This window comes from Pristiophorus japonicus, chromosome 18 (genome assembly GCF_044704955.1).
Source record: "Pristiophorus japonicus isolate sPriJap1 chromosome 18, sPriJap1.hap1, whole genome shotgun sequence".
NCBI lineage: Eukaryota > Metazoa > Chordata > Chondrichthyes > Pristiophoridae > Pristiophorus > Pristiophorus japonicus.
In genome coordinates this window covers 94310234-94331776 of record NC_091994.1, presented here as the reverse complement: position 1 = coordinate 94331776, position 21543 = coordinate 94310234, and the positions used below count along the sequence as shown (strand labels likewise).

The following is a 21543-nucleotide window of genomic DNA, read 5'->3' as shown; positions in this document are numbered from 1 at the left end:
TTGAGGTACTCAGCACCCTCCCGGATGCTCTTCCTCCACTTTGGGCAGTCTTGGGCCAGGGATTCCCAGGTGCCTGTGGGGATGTTGCACTTTATCAAGGAGGTTTAGAGGGTGTCCTTGAAGAGTTTCCTCTGCTCACCTGGGGCTTGCTTGCTGTGTGGAGGCTCCGAGAAGAGTGCTTGCTTTGGGAGTCTCGTGTCAGGCAAGCAGACGATGTGGTCCGCCCAGCGGAGCTGATCGAGCATGATCAGTGCTTTAATGATGGGGATATTAGCCTGAGCGAGAACACGGACGTTGGTGCGTCTGTCCTCCCAGGGGATTTGCAGGATCTTGCAGAGGCAACGTTGGTGGTCTCTCTCTCTCTAGTTCGCTGATCTCCTCCAGATGATTCCTTACTAGACTTCGCTACGAGACCGACTCAGCTGCTATTACTTCGAGGACTCCGGGGAGCTTCTGACCCATCCTCAGGTTTGGATCTTACCTTCTTGTCTCTCTCCGCTCCCTTGGCTCCAAGATCTCTGCCACTCTGCACCAGCCCTAAAAGCTTGCAGGGCACCATTAGCTGAAGGGCTGGCTTTTCACGCTGAAAATGGGTCTGGGGGTGGAGTGGTGCGCACTTTTAGCGTGTCACTACTGCCACATGCCCCGCACCGCCACAAGAGTTGGCAGTGACCCACACGGCTGTAAGACCTCCCGGGCCAAATCTATGTCAGGACGGCTAGTTAAGCTCAGAGCAGCGGCCATTCGATTTTGACGAATAGTCGCCGCAAATGGGCAGTAACGGGTCTTTTCGAAAACACAGCCTTCGAACGCACTGTGCCTCAGACAGCTGCAGGTATGAGCGCTGTTCCCTGTAAACTCGTGGAGGGTAAGGCCTCCTCCCCATATATCTGCGAGTTCTTTGATTATGCTCTAATGCTCTTGAATAAGCCTTCTTCCAGCTCTATGCTGCATAGAAAAAGCAGCCAGTATTATTGGCGATATTATAGTCCCCATTCTTTTAAATGTCCTCAAAATGTCCTTCAATGTGCTCAAATAGCCTTAAAAACTAACTATGAACTCATTGTGTAAAATGCAGCCTTCTCTCAAAGTTCTTTTATGCACTGAACTTCTGCTCCATTTTTCAAAATGGCATCATGAGCACTGGGTGTGTCGTGGGTCAGAGCAGGTAAAATTTGAGTTTTCATGGCGTTTTTTTTGGTGAGTGGTAAAAATGGCGGTATCGGCGAATTTCCTGCCCGCGCTGATAGTGGGGCCTTGTACATTATAAAAATGGTGAAAAAAAGGGCCGGTGGTATGTTTTACCGCCGGCGCATAACCGCTGGCAAATTTTCCGACCCGGCACTAAATTTTGTGCGCCGCGTTTACCGGCCAAAAAATTACTTTTTCTGCCCAAAAACAGCGGTAAATGGGCGCAAACCTGCTGAATTTTTAGCCCAAAGAAACAGAGTAAATTACTCTTGATAATACTCTTTTAATGGCCTGGTGAATAATGATACTAAGCCGTACCAACTAGAACATGCCATCTTTGATGCTCAGTTGATCTCCGCTCTAGTGGCAATAGGGACACTACAATTTGTCTCTGCACCGCTGGGCAAGGGAAGGAAGAAATAAACCAGGGTTGCTCGAGCAAATTTGTAAGCAAATTTATGAGAAGTGCAAAAATAATAGGGCAGTAATAGTAGGGGATTTCAACTACCTTAAATATTAACTGGGATAATAGAAACATAGAAAATAGGTGCAGGAGTAGGCCATTCGGCCCTTCGAGCCTGCACCGCCATTCAATGAGTTCATGGCTGAACATGCAACTTCAGTACCCCATTCCTGCTTTCTCACCATACCCCTTGATCCCCCGAGTAGTAAGGACTATATCTAACTCCTTTTTGAATATATTTAGTGAATTGACCTCAACAACTTTCTGTGGTAGAGAATTCCACAGGTTCACCACTCTCTGCGTGAAGAAGTTTCTCCTCATCTCGGTCCTAAATGGCTTACCCCTTATCCTTAGACTGTGACCCCTGGTTCTGGACTTCCCCAACATTGGGAACATTCTTCCTGCATCTAAACTGTCTAAACCTGTCAGAATTTTAAACGTTTCTATGAGATCCCCTCTCATTCTTCTGAACTCCAGTGAGTACAAGCCCAGTTGATCAAGTCTTTCTTGATATGTCAGTCCCGCCATCCCGGGAATCAGTCTGGTGAACCTTCGCTGCACTCCCTCAATAGCAAGAATGTCATTCCTCAAGTTAAGAGACCAAAACTGTACACAATACTCCAGGTGTGGCCTCACCAAGGCCCTGTACAACTGTAGTAACACCTCCCTGCCCCTGTACTCAAATCCCCTCGCTATGAAGTCCAACATGCCATTTGCTTTCTTAACCGCCTGCTGTACCTGCATGCCAACCTTCAATGACTGATGTAGCATGACATCCAGGTCTCATTGCACCTCCCCTTTTCCTAATCTGTTACACACATTCAGAGACGATCAACTGGTAATGGACCTTTTGTTTCAAACAATGGCTCATATTGGAGGTGTGGAGACAAACACACAGCCAGAGCTTGCAGGTATCAGCAATATACCTGCAGAAACTGCAACGTCAGCGGTCACTTGGCACGTATGTGCAGGAAGCCTGCGGCCAGGTTGATATACGAGGAGGACGGGGACGATGTAAGCCCTACGAGGCCAAACGGACACTGGGGGAACTCGCTGGAAGCTGAAGTTCAGCGAGTTCATGTGGAGCACATATACAGTTCATACACCAGGACGCCACCGATAATGATGAAAGTGCTCCTCAATGGCATCCCAGTATCAATGGAGCTAGACACAGGGGCCAGCCAGTCCCTGATGAGTATCAAACAGTTCGACAAGATAGAATCAGTGTAAAAGGTATAGAGGCCACAGAATTCTTAAAATGCATTCAGGAGAACTTTTTTAGCCAGTAAATAGCAAGCCCAATAAGAGGGGGGCAATTCTGGACTTAGTTTGAGAGAATTAAGTTGGGCAGGTGGAAGGGATATCAGTGGGAGTACATTTTGGTGGTAGCGATCATAATTCAGTTAGATTTAGCGTAGTTGTGGAAAAGGACAAAGATAGACCGGGAGTAAAAGTTCTCAATTGGGGAAAGGCCAATTTTACTAAGCGGAGATGTATTTAGTAAAGCTGGACTAGAAACAGCTACTTGAAGGTAAACCAATGTCAGGGCAGTGGGAGGCATTCGAGGAGGAGAGTGAGGGTTCAGAGCAAATATGTTTCCACAAAGAGAAAGAGTGGGACTCCCAAATCTTGAGATCCCTGGATGTCAAGGGGTATACAGGGTAGGATAAGGAAAAAAAGGGAAGCTTATGTAGATACAGAGAGCTAAATACTGCAGAAAGCCTAGAGGAGTATAGAAAGTGCAGGGGTAAAATTAAAAAGGAAATTAGGAAAGCAAAAAGAGGGCATGAAAAAAATCAAGGAAACCCAACGATGTTTTATAAATACATAAAGAGAAAGAGGATAACTAAAGAAAGAATAGGGCCTATTCTGTGTGTGGAGACAGAAGATGTGTGTATGGTTCTTAATGAATACTTTGTGTCTGTCTTCACAAAAGAGAGGGTCAATGTAAACATAGTTAAGGAGGAGGAGTGTGAAATATTAGATGAGATAAACAGCGTGAGAGAGGAAATATTAAGAGGTTAGCATCTTTGAAAGTAGATAAATCGCCTGGCCCGGATGAAATATATCTCAGACAGTTAAGACCATAGGTTTGAATTGAAACTAACGGTATAAGAAGGGGACCCCAGCTGTGCTTCAGGGTAGAAGATTTGTGTCGAGTTCGCTGAATTCGGGGAGGCACTCAGAGGTGGAGACAGACCGAGAGGGCATGAGCCAGAGGGTGCAGACAACTCCTTCTTCGACCCAAGGTATAATGGGTAGTATAACTATTCATTATACCTTGTAAACTGCTGCTTAAGTTACAGTAATTGTATTGATCCTTGCTTGTGCTGAATAAAGTTTTAAATCACGGTTCCCAATACAGGTCAATATCGAATCATTTCGAATAGAGGTCCCAAAAATGGGATTCTCCCATAACATTGTACATTTGTTTAAAAAGGGAGAAAGGGATAGACTGAGTAATTACAGAACAGTCAACCTAACCTGAGTGGTGGGCAAATTATTGGAAAAAAATTCTGAGGAACGGTATTAATCGTCATTTAGAAAGGCATGGATTAATCAAGGACAGTCAGCATGGATTTGTTGAGAGAGTTGTGTCAGACTAACTTGATTGAATTTTTTGAGGTGGTTAACAAGGAGGGTCGATGAGGGTAGCGTGTTTTCTACATGGATTTTAGCAAGGCTTCTGACAAGGTCCCATATGGCAGACTGGTCAGAAAAGTAAAAGCCCATGAGATCCAAGGGAAAGTGGCAAGTTGGATCCAAAATTGGCTCAGTGGCAGGAAGAAAAGCTAATGGTCGACAGGTGTTTTTGTGACTGAAGACTGTTTCCAGTGGAGTTCCACAGGGCACAGTATTAGGTCCCTTACTTTTTATGGTATATATCAATGATTTAGACTTCAATGTAGGGGACATGATTAAGAAGTTTGCAGACCATACAAAAATTGGCTGGGTGGTTGATAGTGAGGAAGAAAGCTGTGAACTGCAGGAAGATATCAATGGACTAGTCAAGTGGGCAGTAAAGTGGCAAATAGAATTCAATCTGGAGACATGTGAGGTAATGCATTTAGGGAGGGCTAACAAGACAAGGGAATATGCAATAAATGGTAGAATACTGAGAGGTATAGAGAAACAGATGGATCTTGGAGTACATGTCCACAGATTCCTGAAGGTAGCAGGATCAATGTTCCCCCTAAATTTTTGTGGGGTACGCGGCTGAGGCACAAAATCTATGTCGTGCATATCAAGAGCAATCTTTGATTAACTTCAATAAGCTGATTCTCAAATAATAAAGTCAGACACAGATTGATAATTCAGTCAAACTGTATATTCCAACTGGCCTATTCCATCCACCCATAAATATATTGAAATAGCTCCCCTGATGACTCAGTTTATCTCGTGAATAACTGGGCTACATGACCAGGAAAACCCCAGTTCAATTCCTGGTATTTGCTAAGTGCCCTAACTACTGATTCCCATGAAATCAGCCAACTCAGCACAGACTAAGAAGTAATCTGGAAGCTTCCTGTCTGTATGACTTTGTATCATGCCGTGAGATATATTTACCCAACATAATACTTACATTAATAGCAGGAACATTTGAAGCAGAGAAAGATACAGAGCTATGGGGAAAAAGCAGGCACAGACACAATAGGCCAAATGGCTTCATTTTTGGGTGTAAACTTTCATGGTTCTATGGGATGACAAGTCCAGGATATGAGAGACAAATTGGTGCGTTGGTTGGTTACAAATTTTTTAAAAAACACTAACCTTGTTCTCTTTGGTAAAATGCGAGAGAGATCCAAATGATGAAATCTTGATGCACCTTAAAAGGAAATAAGATCAAATAGCTTCTTATTGCACCGATGTAACATTTTATTTTCCATATCAGCCATCCTTGCAGCCTAAGTGGGATACGATAGTGTAGCGGTTATGTCACTAGACTAGTAATCCAGAGGCCTGAACTAATAATCCAGGTAAACGCGAGTACAAATCCCACTATGCCAGTTTGAGAATTTGAATTCAGTTAAGAAAATCTGGAAATAAAAAAGCTGGTATCAGTAAAAGTGACCACGAAACTGTCAGACCGTCATAAAAACCTAACTGGTTCACTAATGTCCTTTAAGGAAACCTGCCGTCCTTACCTATATGTCTGGCCTATATGTGACTCTGGTCCCACACCAATGTGGTTGACTATTAAGTGACCACAGAAGTGACCTAGCAAACCACTCAAATTCAGTGTTTAGGAAGGCACACCACCATCTTATCAGGGCAACTAGGGGTGGGCAATAAATGCCGACCTTGCCAGTGACACTCACATCCTGAGAATTAATAATCTAGTGCTAATCTGTGGCAAGCTATGGACAATCTTAGGCAATGCACTTGCATCCATTAATAATTGGAACAGGAACTGCTGTCATAGATAATTACCTATCAGGAGTGGGAAGCCTGATCAATTTTCCTTTCCTTGACCCAGAGGCACTGAGATAACTGCCTTGGCTGATATCAGCAAACTCAGCACTGAATGGGGATCAAGCATGGGGTCTTCCTGGTCTGTGTGGAAACTCAAAGACCTACTGGGAGTTGATAGCAAGTTATGTATAATCTCAGAGACAGGTCTACAATGTGCGCACTTCCCCAAGATTAGGCAATGCCTGGGTCAAGCATGTTATTTTTAATAATCTATTTTCCCCCTTCAAACTCCAATCTCATTTGCTGCCATAAAAAAACTTCTTCTGCTCAGATTACTCCTGACTGCCAAATTAGCAATGGTCCAGTGCAATGGTAAAACAACTGCATGAGAACTAGCTAGACTTTTCCAACAAGGGCAGGTAAGTTCAGACATCAATGGAAACTGGGATTTACAGTCCTCGGGGCAGCCAATGCTCCAGCACTAATTTACATCTAATAAACAACCATTTAAAACAGTCCTCGAACGAGCTTACACCGTCAAAAAAAACAAGTTACAACAGCTGCCATCAAATCATAGCTTACATTAAAAGGGTTCTTACTTTAAATTATTGATGTTGAATGAACATAGCCAGTAGCTAGTGAAGCAGACAAGTCTAATAGTTTCTAGAACACATAACGTAACTGTGTCTTGGGAGTTTCAAATACTGCATCCACTAATCTAGTGGATTCTGTTGGGAGCTTTCATGGAACCAAGTACTGGGAGTTTGCTGTTCTCATTAGCAGAGGGGGGGGGGATTTGCTTCTCTTTACACTCATAAGAACATAAGAAATAGGAGCAGGAGTAGGCTATTTGACCCCTCGAGCCTGCTCCGCCATTCAATAGGATCATGGCTGATCTGATCTTGGCCTTAACTCCACTTCCCTGCCCACTCCCCACAACCCTTGACTCCCTTATTGTTCAAAACTGTCCGCAATGAATTGTATTCTTCAGGAACTATCTTTGGGCAGCTTCACCCTCCCCACCAGAAAAAAATGTTCACAGGAATTGATCATTCCTCATGTGTGAGCCTGTACAGTGACTGTTGGGAAACTGTTCCATCAAGGAGAGCATCACAGCTCAGCTCAATCCTGTACTCATCCAAAATCCACCCATGTGCATTTTCCAGCAAGTGTAATTTGATAGTGATTAGCAGCAGAAACCCTCCCTAATCGTGGGGGTGGCATAATCAACTGCAACTAAAGCCAGGTAATTCAGCACAGACCTGCTATTCAACCTGGGATCTTCCTAGTTAGATTTATTTTCTTATTCAGAATAACATAAGCACCAAAGTTATCACTTTCCATTACATGCATGGTTTTGTAATTGATTTTCACCTCTTTCCAAACATAAAACTGTTGATGATGTCAATGTCATGGCAAGATTTAGCCAACAGTGAGAAGGTGCTTTCCTGCTCATTTCTCCAATTCCCTCGGACAAACGAGTGAGCAAAATGATAAAAACCAACCTAGGATAAGGAGGAAAAAGCATTCATTCTCATCTTACGAATAAAAAGCGCATGTCTGTATTAAATTAATGTTGAGTTCCTCCTGGCTTTCTGATTGGTCTATGCTAGCTACATGCTATAATCAGCCATGTGGTTCGTAAGAACCAATCAGATCTGATTATCAAATTTCAGAACAAAACAGAAAGCAGTCATTAACATTTTCACAGAGATAACTTACGATTTAAAAGTTGTAACTAAAAATTGAACTAAGTTAAAGTCCTGGGTTCTTGAAAAGCATGGGACTACATTTATAATCAATTGGAGTCAAGCTTACTCAATTGGGACTAATTGGATAGCTCTTTCAAAAAGCATGCACAGACACGATGGGCCGAATGGTCTCCTTTTGTGCTGCATGATTCTATTCTATGAATTACATTTTTTTTAATGTTAATGTTCTCCATGAAAACAGGTCAAATCCAATCAATTACCACCCATCAGTCTACTCTCAAAGTGATGGAAGGTGTTGTCGACGGTGCTATCTAGCGGTACTTATTCACCAATAACCTGCTCACTGATGCTCAGTTTGGGTTCCGCTAGGACATTGCTGCAGGAGTTCCTCAGGGCAGTATCCTAGGCCCAACCATCTTCAGCTGTTTCATCAATGACCATCCCTCCATCATAAGGTCAGAAGTGGGAATGGTTGTTGATGATTGCATAGTTTTCAGTTCCATTCACAACTTCTCAGATAATGAAGCAGTCCATGCCCACATGCAGCAAGACCTGGATGACATTCAGGCTTGGGCTGATAAGTGGCAACTAACATTTGCACCACACAAGTGCCATGCAATGACTATCTCCAACAAGAGGGCGACTAAATAGTGTCCCTTGACATTCAACGGCATTACCATTGCCAAATCCCCTACCATCAACATCCCGGGGGTTACCATTGACCAGAAGCTTAATTGGACTAGTCACATAAATGCTGTGGTTCTTTCCACCAGCTACAAGGCACAAGTCAGGAGTGCAATGGAATACTCTCCACTTGCCTGGACGAGAGCAGCTCCAACAGCACTGAAGAAGCTCAACACCATCCAGGACAAAGCAGCCAGCTTGATTGGCATCCATTCACCACCTTTTACATTCATTCCCTACACCACCGGCGCACCGTGGCTGCAGTGTGTACCATCTACAAGATCCACTGCTGCAACTCGCCAAGGTTTTTTCGACAGCACCTCCCAAACCCACAATCTCTACCAACTAGAAGGACAAGGGCAGCAGCCACATAGGAACACTATCACCTCCAAACTCCCCTCCAAGTCACACACCATCCTGACTTGGAAATATATCATCGTTCCTTCATCGTCGCTGGGTCAAAATCCTGGAACTCCCTCCCTAACAGTACTATGGGAATATCTTCACCACGCGGACTGCAATGGTTCAAGAAGTGGCTCACCACCACCTTCTCAAGGGTAATTAGGGATGGGCAATAAATGCTGGCCTTGCCGGTGATGCCCACATCCCAGGCATGAATAAAAAATAAAATGAGCAATGCTACAGGAAAATAACTAATTTCTAATTTGATTATTGAATTTGTCTTTTGTAATTTTCAAAATATAACTTTACAGTAATGAGAGTAGAAAGGTGTAGGGAGTCATGAACTTGGTCTCCATTCACCATTAACATAGGCCCTGATTCAAGCCTCTCCTGTTGGATATTGTCCAGTTGCCATAACTCTATGTGAGTCAACTGTGTCTGCTATAAAGGTGAGGAAGATGAAAAGGACTGACGAAAGAGAACAACAACTTGAATTTATAAAGTCTCTTTAATCCAGAAAAACATGTCAGGAAGAGGAATAAAGGAATACAGAAACAATCAAAAAGAAGTACATGAAAGTAGCAAATAAGAGTTAGCAAGTGCAGGATGGAAGAAAAGAAAGAAAGGAGAGGAAAGTAGGGTGGAAAATAAGAGGAAGCATAGAGAAAGGGCAGAAACAAAACCGAAGAAAATTAAAGACAAGAATAGAAAACCAAAAACAAGCATCTCCTCTCTTGGCCTAGTGGGCAGAGCCACTGAACTATACAGACCAGAAGATTCCAAATTTGATCCCCAGTCTATGCTGAATTGGCTAATTTCAGTCAGTGTGACAGTAAGGTTGCTACAATTTGTGTGTGAACATCGTTTGAACATAGTATCGCACTTGGCTGTAATTCTCCACATGATTAAATAGCCTACCAACAATTACTGTCTAGGCTTACAGATGACGAATGGCCACTTGGGCTGCCAGTAACTGTGGAACCCAGTATCTTCTGGAGCAAAAATGTGGGGAGAAACCCCCAAGCCTGCTCAGAAATGACATGAAGTGAAACAATGTTGTTTATCTACAGTTTTATTGTGCCTTGACCAGTGATTAAACACTTGAGTTGTATTTGAGTGCGAGGTGACATACAGGACAAGGAAAGATACAAATCCCTCCTTTGGTATGGATCTACCCAGATCTATATCTAGCATTTTATCACTTAATTAAAGTCTCATAACAATATATGAAAAAGGCACCCCCTCACCCCTCCCCATCCTGCAATCTCCTGGGAGAGGCAACAAAAACCCTGCCTCACCCTGAATTACTTGGGGACAGACAATGGCAGTGATTGTTATTGTGAAGACAAACCATGTAACTACATACATGGCTTTTGCCTTAGGGTCAGGAAAATGTGGGTTCAAGCCTTACACCCGGGACTAGCACATAAACTATGTTGATACTGCAGTGCAGAGAGAGTATTGCATATCAGAAGCGTCATCTTTTTGATAAAAAATTTAATTGAGGCCATGTCTTCAGTTGTTCGATAGGGAGATGTTAAAGATCCCATGGCACTATTTGAACAGCAGGTAGTTCTTCCAGTGTCCTGTCCAACATTCTTCTCTCAACCAACACCACCAAAAAATAGAAACAACCCAGTATACATCAAGCACTATGAAAAGTCTCTAAAAGGGTACTTTTAAAGGCTTGACATTCTCAATATCTTTTTTCCTTTAATATTTCTTGGTAGGGGCACAGGGCGAAGGTTAGGACTTTGAATTAAGAGTATTCTCTCAATTTTATTAATGTTTGAGGTGTTATTAGTTGCAAACTGATGTCAGGTGTTTTTTTGACCAAATTCGAGCAAGATGGGACTGTCTTCCAGAATGAATGGTGAGACCTTGAAGGATTAGAAAAAAAGAGGTATTTAAACCTAAAAATTATTGTGTGCAATATTAATATACAAATGCTTAATTAATTTGTAAGATATGGCCCAGAAATTGCAGTTGGAGGCTTCCTGCGGGTTGATGCCTCCGACCAAAATTTTTTAATGAAAGTAGCTGGTGGTCCCGGAGGAATGTAGAGTTGCGCTCAGAGTTATCCATTCGCAGTTCAATGTAGGGGCCCACGTATTCCACGAGTGTATGTGCAGCCTGGGATCACATGGGCCAGACCAACCGATAAAAATGTTGTATCCCCATTTACAGTCATGGTGATCTCCATTTGTATGGGGATACCCCCAAAAACACAAACATTTTAAATAAGAAAACACTTCACATATTTAAAATTAATCGAAATTGAAATGTTTTAGACAAAAAATGTTTAAAATATTTTTTAAAAATATGTTTTAATAGGGGTAAAAATAAACTTACCTTAATGGACAGGTTTTTAAAATGGAAAAATTATTGATAAAATTTGATTTTTCTATCTTTTAAAACTCTTACGCTGGTAAAAGCAGGCCTTACGTCTGCTTTTACCAGGTGTAAGAGTTTTAAAGACATTCGCTGGGCAGGAGTTGGGCAAATTACCCAAATCTCTGCCCGCAAAGGCCCTTCTCCCGGGGATGTGTTGGAATTGTCGGTGCATGCGCATTGCGCGTCGCGAACCGGCACTTGTGGGGCCTCTATGGATGCGTATGCACATCGTACGTGCCTGTAGAGACCGCGATTATTGGCCCATTATTTTGGCGATTATCTTAATGGAGATATTAATCCACTTAAAATAAACAAGTTAACGTCTTTGTTAAAACTGTGGACAAGTGATGTCTTAAACATCTTAATACACTATCATCTACAGTAATATATAAGCTGTAGAATTTAAAAATATAAATGATCTATAATAGGGTACATGGCATGAGGGAAATTGTCCTCTTCTTTAAGGCCCGTAACCAAGGCAGTAATGGAGCCTTTCCCCCCTGGGCAGGCGGATGCTCTGACACATGCGGAATTGCCCCAGGGGCAGCGTGCACCAACCCCTTTCCACCCCACGAGGGAAAATGCCCCGCAGGAGCGTAGCCGCCGCCGGTCGGTGCCACTGAAGCTTTGCGCAGAGGGAGGTTCCCAGTGGCTGGGCAGCGTGACTGCACTTAAAGGGGAGGACGCATTGCCACGGCCGCCATTTTATTTTAATGGTGGCTCAGTTGGCACCAAGTAGGCCTCGCAATGTTCCTTCCCTATAAGTGAAGGGGCGTGACGTTACTACGCATCAGCATAACGCAGCACGTCCACGTCGCACTGACATCATCAGCGTCATGCTGACGTGCTCAACGCGGCGCTGATGACACGGTCCACCTTCTGCCCCGCTCCCAACTCACTTCCACCTCTCTGCCACCCCCAACACTGCCCGATGATTTTTTTCCGGGAAAAGAGGGCAATTTCTCTTTATTCCCCACCCCATGGATCCCAGCAGTAATTATCCATCTAATTCTAATTTTCGGGGCGTAAAATTAAAACAAAATGAGGAAAGAAAATGAGTGAAAAAGGAAGACAGTATACATCTTTATAAAAGCTTTAAGCCATTGTGGAAGCTATTTCTGACAATAAGTAGCTTTGTTACAGTAGAATTAGTGTTTGTTTTATTGTCAGAGTTGAATTACCTGCAGTTATAGGGGATATAAGTGTTAATTGAATATTCTGAACCCATCTCATCATATTTTTAATCACATTTCTCATTACCGAGTACTGATTTCTGAGTCGGGTTTTGTAAAATGTTCAAAATAAAGAATGACCACACACATACAGATTTTATTTTAAATATTTATTTGTTTAAATACAAACTTGTGAAGTAGCTTGTTAAAAAACCTGCATAAATCTAGATTTGAAGGAATTCAGCTATCTCATTTCAAAAAGATAATAATACATGTGTACTTAGAAACTAAAGGGGAAATTCAAACTTCATGAAAATATTATTTTGGCCCAAAAAAATGATGCTTGAACTCCTCATCTAGAACGCCTCCGCTTTCAGTTTTAAGGGAAATTAGGCACAATTTCACTTTCACCACTGTTAGATCTTTCTTCTCACTAAGATGCTGACACTTGCTGGGGTGCAGTGCCACAGATGTCAAGACACCCTCCAGTATGCACCCAAACATTCATTCTTCATGTCAGCCCATGCATTGACCGTCGGAAGGCTTTGCGAGCATGGAGGTACATTACATCCAAGCCTGACTCTATCCTCATCCTCTAGCCACATACACATACCAGAAGTGGTTGCTGGAAATCAATCAGGAGCAGGAATTCTGGTTAATTTTTTCTCTTCCTAAGTCATGGTGCCGAGGTCAATGACAGCACTCCAGTGCCATCCCAGATGAGGTCATTGAACAAAGCACACACCAGGGAATACACCAGGGAGCTTCCTGGTCTTAACGATATTAGCCGGTGCATTAGGTCCACTAAGCCACCAGGACACTGGTACCTCCATAGAATCATAGAATAGTATAGCAAAGAGGGAGGCCATCCGGCCCATTGAGTCTGTGCTGGCTTTTTCGAAGAGCCATCCAGTTAGTCCCACTCCCCTGCTCTTTCCCCATATTCCTGCAATTTTTTCTCCAAGTATTTATTCAATTCCTTATTAAAGGCTACTTTTGAATCTGTATCCACCACCCTATCAGGCAGTGCATTCCAAATCCTAACCATTTAGTTCGCAAAAAAGTTTTTCCTCGTGTCGCCTCTGGTTCTTTTGCGAATCACCTTAAATCTGTTTCCTCTCATTATCGACCCTTCAGCCATTGGAAACAGTGTATCTTTATTTACTCTATCTAAATCCTTCATGATTTTAAACAGCTCGATCAAATCTCTGCTATAAGGAGAGCAACCCCAATTTCTCTAATCTATCCATGTAACTGTATTCCCTCATCCCTGGAACCATTCTACTAAATCTCTTCTGTACCCTCTCCAAATCCTTCACATCTTACCTAAAGTGTGGTGCCCAGAACTGGACACAATACTCCAGCCGATCTAGTGTTTTCTATAGGTTTAGCATAACTTCCTGGCTTTTGTACTCTATACCTCTATTTATAAAGCGCAGGATCCCATATGCTTTATTAACTGATTTTTTACCCTGCCCTGCAACCTTCAAAGATTTATCCACAAGCACCCCCAGATCTCTCTGTTCTATCTTGTAGATAGTATACACTGCAGCCAACTTTCATAGCATTGTCTAGGAGCTGTACCCGGGTCATTCATAATCTGTATGGTTCAGTTGCCCAGGGCCATTGCCAGCTGAGCATTTGGGGGATTCCCAAGTGATATTTTACAGCCCCACCATATTATCACAGCAACATTGGAAAAATGTAGACCAGTGGCACGGTGGTAGCGCCTCCGCAAACTCCCAGGAAATTTCTGGGTGGCGGTAGCGCGCCCCTCCTCCGGCTGAAAACTGTCTTGTGCCTCTGGAGGCACTAACGGGGTTATAAAAAAAGGAGCAATTTCACCCCCTATATTTCCAAGTCCATTCCACTGGTTCTCATGTGGTTCATTTCTCTGCCACATATGCAAAAGATGTTTATTTTATCTATTCCTCTAGGATAAAGCTTTATTAACTTGGTGTCATTTTAGTAACATTTTCTTTGAAAATGGTTTTGTGGAATAAAGTAGGAAGCTGACTATTACTCAGTAAAAAGAACCTGTTGCAAACTGCAGTAATACCTTTTTAGAATAACACATGTACAGTATTCAGGATACAAAAACCTCATCAGAACTGATCTGAATCGAAACAAATCATTCCATAATTTTAAAACTATTTGAACAACATCTATGGAGAACATAAAATAATTTGCCAGGAATTCTTTGACTTACCAGTGCAGATATTATATATTTGGTTAAGAATTGTACAGATTTCTATAAGCTGAGCTATGCTATCGGGTAAGAGGCACTATCTAGATTCTTTATGTAATTTTGTACAAGTAGCTGTTTGTCTCTTGTAGTCAGCCAAACCAGGATTCAGAATGTTTTAGGTCAGGTCAGTTGTTCATTCAAATGCCTTCCAAAAACATATACAATCCTGTACATTTTTGGGGGAAAGAACAGAAAGTTTAGAGTTTACATGCCACTTTTAAGAATAATTTGTGGAACAGAACCCTAATGTTATCTTCTTAAGATTTTGCAATAAGTGGAAGATATATATGCAAATACGATGCAGTTTCTAAATGTAAAAGTTCCAACTTTGCAAAAAGATTGCCAAGATACATTTAAAGTGGTAATACCCCACTATTGTCCCCTCAAGAGGCATATAAAATTTAAAACTTTTTTGTCCATAAAGGTTACTGTACATGTTTGTTCTAATGAAGATATCATTCTTACCGTTATTTGCAATCAGGCAGCTTTTTCACCTTTCAATCCTTCATGACAAGATGACCAGCAGCCAACATCCACTTTCACACAACTGCTTCATAAATTCTGCCCAGCTCCTACCATCATTTCCATATCCAGTACTGAAGACACATGAATGTCGATACAAAATACTGTTTGATCATATGGAGAAAAGTAAAAAGGCAAGGGAGTTGTGGGGGGCCGGAAAAAAAAACAGCGAGAGATTAAAGGTGAAAGGAAACGATGTGGTTTAAAAAGTTGTTTTGCAGGCTTTCAAAGAAAAATCTAACATCTTGTAAAGTGTTTATTAATAAAATAAAATTCTCTTGTTGACTTTTTTAGGAAGTGAGCTGTTCACTGGTTTGGAAGCTGTTAAAATGTTATTTTTCTGTCCAAGTTATAGGTTCAGCAAGCGGCTAAATTCAGCCAGGCTGGCTGTCCCTTTAATGACGAAGAAAAAACTCAGCAAGCGGAAATAAAAGCCTTTCATGAAGAATTGAGCAGTACTCACAGGTTCCAGATGTTGGATGTGGACCACTTCTCCTATCAGTCCCTGGCATAGCAGCTCCTGCATAAATAGATCATGACATCATTCAATCACATTTGCATCTTGCAATCAGCGTCCAGCGTGCCGCTGATATCACTTGCATCAATATCCTATCATTGCCCAGCATGCAAATCAGCCTCTAGAGCTCCAGCGCGCCCCTGCACCACAGCTTATGAATCCCCTCCACATCAATGTTGACATCTAAGTCAGACCTTGACGTTCTTTTTCTCTCTTTATTCTCTGTGCTGTGAACATGATGGAAAATTCCATTTTTACATAGCAAGAGGGCGGGACTATGGGCAGAGCTTAAGAATTCAGACATTAAACAGACTACCCAGAAATAATCCTGTCATTCAAATGTGCATTGGGCTTTCACAGGAAACAGCCTGCTTTAGCACGTAGAGCACTGAAATACCAAAGGCAATCTTTAGGGCTTTCTGTCCGCCATTACATGATTCAAAAATACATTTTTTTTTTGCAGATCTGCTTGTAATGAAATTAGTACCAGCTATTTAAAACCCCTTTTTTGTTATTTTTACTTTCAGAAATAAAGGCAATCAGATTCGCAAATAATACATGTATATATTTGTCAAATATATAAACATTACCCAAAATTACCTGCACTGCCAAAATACATCACCAAACCTCACTTAACACAATGATAGATCTGAAGCCCCACCGACCCCTTCCCTCGACGAATGTCTGTCCCCCCTGTAACAGGGTCTGTGGATCTCGTATCGGACTGTTCAGCCATCAAAGAACTCACTTTGGGAGTGGAAGCAAGTCCTCCTCGATTCCGAGTGTCTGCCTATGATGAGTGTAACTATCGGTACTTTGCACAGAAGGTGATATGAATGTCCTTCAAAACCATTTTATAACCTAATATAGATATACTGTAGAGTAACACCAACCAGATTGTATTTTTTTCATTTTGGTGAAGGGTCTCTACCTGAAAGGCTAACGTCTTTTCTTTTCAGAAACTGACAGTCCTGTATTGTTTTTATTTCAGATTGACAGCATTTGGAGCTTTTTCTTTTTATCTGAATATAAAGCTGCAAATGAGTTAACTTGCAATAACAGTGACATACCAGGCGGCTGTCCTGCAGTTTTACTACTGAATTCTTTTGCAAGAGCTTTGTACTGAACATACTATTTAAAAATAAAAAATTGGACTTCAAGATACTTAGGATAAATCCTGCAGGATTTTCCAGCACAAAATATAAACCTGACTGGATTTTACTCTTCACTGGGTGACAGGATCCAACAGGATTAATTTCCGTAGGCTTTTATAGTGGAGACTGGACCTTACTTAAGATTATTATGGCATTCTTTGTTTCGCTTTTCATTATCTTCCAATCCACAAGACACGTGCTGTTGCCAGAAGGCATGTGTGGAGGTATAAAGAAAGACTTGCACCTTTCATGACCTCAGGTCTTCCCAAAGCGCTTTACAGTCAATGAAGTACTTTTGAAGTGTAGTCACTGTTGTAATGTAGGGAAATGATTAGAGTGAGCATGGAGACAAGAGTTTGTGTAACATTTTACAACAAAAACACATTTAAGTAACCATTTCCATTATGGGGTGTTTCTTCAGTTTTATGAGCTTATTGGAAACTCATGAAGAGTTACTGATAATTATGAATTTCAGTTAATTATCTCTTTTTGATCGAATTGTAACAGTGCCAGACAGGAACAATATGAAATACAGAATGAGTTAGGAACCTACAGAATATAGAGCTAGTTTAGTCCAGAATCGATCCACAATCTGAAGACACAAGTGAGAACAGAGGAATAATTAGATATTCCTGGCCAACAGGTTTATTGAATCCAGGCAAGTTTACATTTGAGTTGCAGCCAACTGTGTATCTCATGCATTGGGAGCCAGCACCACTAGCATGGGGTCTTAATGTGGTATAATAGCAGCGTGTGATATAATGTGGTATAATAGTATACGGAACCAGCTTGTGTTACAGCTGGATGGCTGTGATGGGTTGGCTTGTGTGCTGTGTGGCTGAGGACTAGTTTCCTCAGAAGGTGCTAGAGTAGGTCTCAGCTGAGAAAAGACCACATGCAAGGCTAAAACTGAGATGGTGGGATTGTGTATGAGAAGAGTGACAATCCGCAGACAGGTGTGGTACTGGCAGAGGAGAGAGTGCAATGGCGAGCAATGTATGTGATGTCTAGGGCCAGCCTGGTTTTGATGACAGACTGACTGGCTGTCTCAAATACGACAGACAAGCCTGACTAAGATTAGCTGTTCTTTACTAGTTATTTTATTGCTCAGTGCCTCTCCCTTCTCATGTTTGTCCCCAGCAAGAATCTGTTATTAATATATGACAAATAAAAACATTACAGTAGCTATTTGAAAACTGGATAACATCTTTTCTAATCATCAAACCTATATATAGGTTTGAGCAAAATGTGTACAGTGCATCTATTTTTGGGTTTGACAAAGCTTCTCCTGGCTTTTAGATAATATTAGCAAAGTCCCCTTGATGGCTCAGTGGGTAAATGTACTATCTAACATGGTACTGAACAATACAGACCTGGGAAGTCCCAGGATTAACAACAGCAATTTGCATTTGTATATAGCGCCTTTAACATAGAAAAGCATCCCAAGGCACTTCACAGAGGCATAATTAAAAACAGTGGACACCAAGCCAAATAAAGTGAGATTAGGTGGGACTGGTCAAAGAGGTGGGTTTTAAGGTAGTCTTAAAGGAGAAAAGGGAGGTGGAGAGGCAGAGAGTTTTAGGATGGGAAGTCCAGAGCATGGGGCCTAAAATCTGAAGGCACGACCCACAGTGGAGGGGGGGCCATAGACATCACAAGACATTGCTCGCACTGCACTCTCTCCTCTGCCAGTTCCACACCTGTCTGCGGGTTGTCACCCTTCTCATACACAATCCCACCATCTCAGTTTTAGCCTTGCATGAGGTCTTTTCTCAGCTGAGACCTATTCTAGCACCTTCTGAAGAAACTAGTCCTCAGCCACACAGCACACAAGCCCAACCCATCACAGCCATCCAGCTGTAACACAAGAATCTAGAGTCAGAGGAACAGAGAGTTTAGGGAGGGGTGTTATATGGTTGCAGGAGGTTAGAGATCGGGAGGTTAAAGTTAAGGTGGCAGAAGGGGCACTACAATTGGCCTCAGTGACCCTAGTTAGCGAAGGGGAAAATCAGTTCTTGCTGCTGATCACTATCCCGTGATCCCTGCTGGAAGTGTGTATGTGGACATTGGATGAAGACACATTGAGCTTGAATGTGCTGCTCACATTGGACATTAGCTTGCTGACAATCACTGCTTAGGCTCATATATGGACAGTTACAATTAAGGGTGGTAATGGAGCAGAAGTACCCACAGATTTGTCTCCTAGCAAGGACTAGATACCTTCAAGATGGGATGATAATGTGTATCCTAGTTTATTGATTTTCATCTGAATGCAATAATGAAAGAGCACTGCATAGTCAGAGATGCTGTCTTTCTGATGAGTTATTAAACCAAACTCCATCTGCCTGCAGGAGAATGTAAAAGATCTCATGGCACTATTCAAAGAACAGCAAGGATTCCTCCTAGTGTTCTGACCTACATTCTACCTTAAACCAACACCATCGCAAAAAATATATTATCTGGCTATTAATCTCATTTGCAATTGTGGGATCTCACTATGTGTAATTGGTGCCATTTCTGTCTATATACCAACAGTGACTGCACTTCAAAAATAATTCATTTTATGCAAAGCATTTTAGGACATCCTGTGATAAGGAACTACACAAAAGCTAGTTCTTTGGTTTTATGCTGTCGTATGAGGGTATTCCTAGCAAAACAGTTTTATTAAAAAATTGCTGTTTGATAACTTCACAGCAAATGTTTTGTACAATACATTTGCATATGGTCACAAAATAATAAAGTATCTGTATGCAAAATATTTTGCCAAAAGTTCACTTTTGCATCTTTGTACAATATCTGCTATGTTTTATATTCCTTTTTGCTCTCCTCGGTTCCTGCTAATTGCTGCAGCTTTTTCTAATTCTCCATTTGCAAGTAAATTATCCTCATCTAATTACAGCAACAAAACCAAATTTGCTGAAAATACCAGGAAGTACTGCATGTTAGAGTGAAATTAGCGCAACCACTCTGGATCAGGACAATCTTACACAAAGCAAAAAAACCACATCAAAGAACTTCAAAGGCCTTGGCCCATAAAGTATCAAATCAAAAGCACTTAGCTCATCATTCCAAAAGCTTGTAGCACCAGAGTAATTTGCCAGATGAAATTATCAGCATCTTTAAAGACACAGTATTGGAAAATTACATTTAAAGTCTGTATTAATCAAACTTCTCCAACATAGAGAAAAACTTGCATTTATATAACATCTTTCATGCCCTGAGGATGTCCCAAGTGCATCACAGCCAATTAAATAATGTTGTAGGCAAATGCAGTAGTCTATCTGTGCACAATTTCCTACAAACAGCAATGAGATAAATGATTAGCTCATTTGTTTTGGTTGCATTGGTTGCGGGATAAATGTTGATAAGGACAAGAGAAGACACCTGTTGCTCTTCAAACAATGCCTTGGGATTGGTTCTGTCCACCAGAACAGGCATACAGGAGTTTGGTTTAATGTCTACTCTATTAGTACTGCACTGAAATGTCATCTCAGTTAGGTGCTCAAGTGCTGGAGTGGGGCTTGAACCCATGAGCTCTGACTCTGAACTGAGAGGTTACCACTACACTAAGTTGACACTGACTTCTAGTCAGTCTGCCCAAGCTCCACCTTACACAAACACCAACTCGCTCAAAACTCCACCACCCACATTCTGTCCCACACTAATTACAGCTCATCTTCAACCTGGTCCTTGCTAAAGCTCCACTGGGGAGCTGCTGAGGTCTGTGGAAGCATATCCCACCAAGCATCAGCATCTTCAGGAGAGATGGGGGGCAAATGGGAACTAACATAGTTTTAAATATGCATTTTAGGTTAGCTTTAAACATAAAAAGCATGGTTATAAGGTAGCATGTCTCATGTTTTCCAGTGCAAAATAAGTATATATAAAATCAGACATGCTGGCATACCTGTGGTCATTACTGTACATCAGTGATGTAGTGAGGCTGCCGAGTGTGGAACACTGCAGGATCCCTCACTGCCACTAATGCATCGTGTCATGGTTGGCAAAGTAGCAGGACAACACATTTATTTTTCAGTCCCCTCCCCCATCCAGTCATCCTTTCTCTCACCCACCATCATGCCATGCACCATTCTTCAGCCAAGCAAACTGGCAATCTACTTTCAGCCATTTGCTGATGTTGCTCATAAGCCCACCACCAGGAGGTGTGTGAGAACAGTTCACAGTGATGGGGAACTCCTATCCTATTTAAAACAGTGCACTTTTCTTTTGAAAGAAAATTACATTTATAAAGCACCTTACCATAAGAACATAAGAACTAGGAGTAGGCCACCTGGCCCCTCGAACCTGCTCCGCCATTAATAAGATCATGGCTGATCTGATCATGGGCTCAGCTCCACTTCCCTGCCCGCTCCCCATAACCCTTTATTCCCTTATCGCTCAAAAATCTGTCTATATCCGCCTTAAATATATTCAATGACCCAGCCTCCACAGCTCTTTATGCAATTCTCTGCCCCAGATTTACAACACTCTGAGAGAAGAAATTCCTCCTCATCTCAGTCTTAAATGGGCGGTCCCTTATTCTGAGACTATGTCCCCTAGTACTAGTTTCCCTTATGAGTGGAAATATCCTCTCTGCATCCACCTTGTCGAGCCCCCTCATTATCTTATATGTTTTGGTAAGATCACCTCTCATTCTTCTGAACTCCAATG

The 21543-nt window shown here is 42.0% G+C and overlaps 1 protein-coding gene across 2 annotated transcripts in view; it reads right to left on the bottom strand.

The window, feature by feature from the left end:
• Window positions 1-21543, bottom strand: part of LOC139228903 (putative oxidoreductase YteT) — a 285946-nt gene that overhangs the window by 103242 nt on the left and 161161 nt on the right. For both annotated transcript variants that reach the window (XM_070860400.1, XM_070860401.1), the window contains 3 exons: window positions 15665-15721; window positions 7442-7572; window positions 5426-5480 (listed from right to left, as the gene is read on the bottom strand). In XM_070860400.1, the coding sequence (XP_070716501.1) occupies window positions 5426-5480; window positions 7442-7572; window positions 15665-15721 (243 nt within the window). The remainder of the gene's footprint in view (window positions 1-5425; window positions 5481-7441; window positions 7573-15664; window positions 15722-21543) is intronic.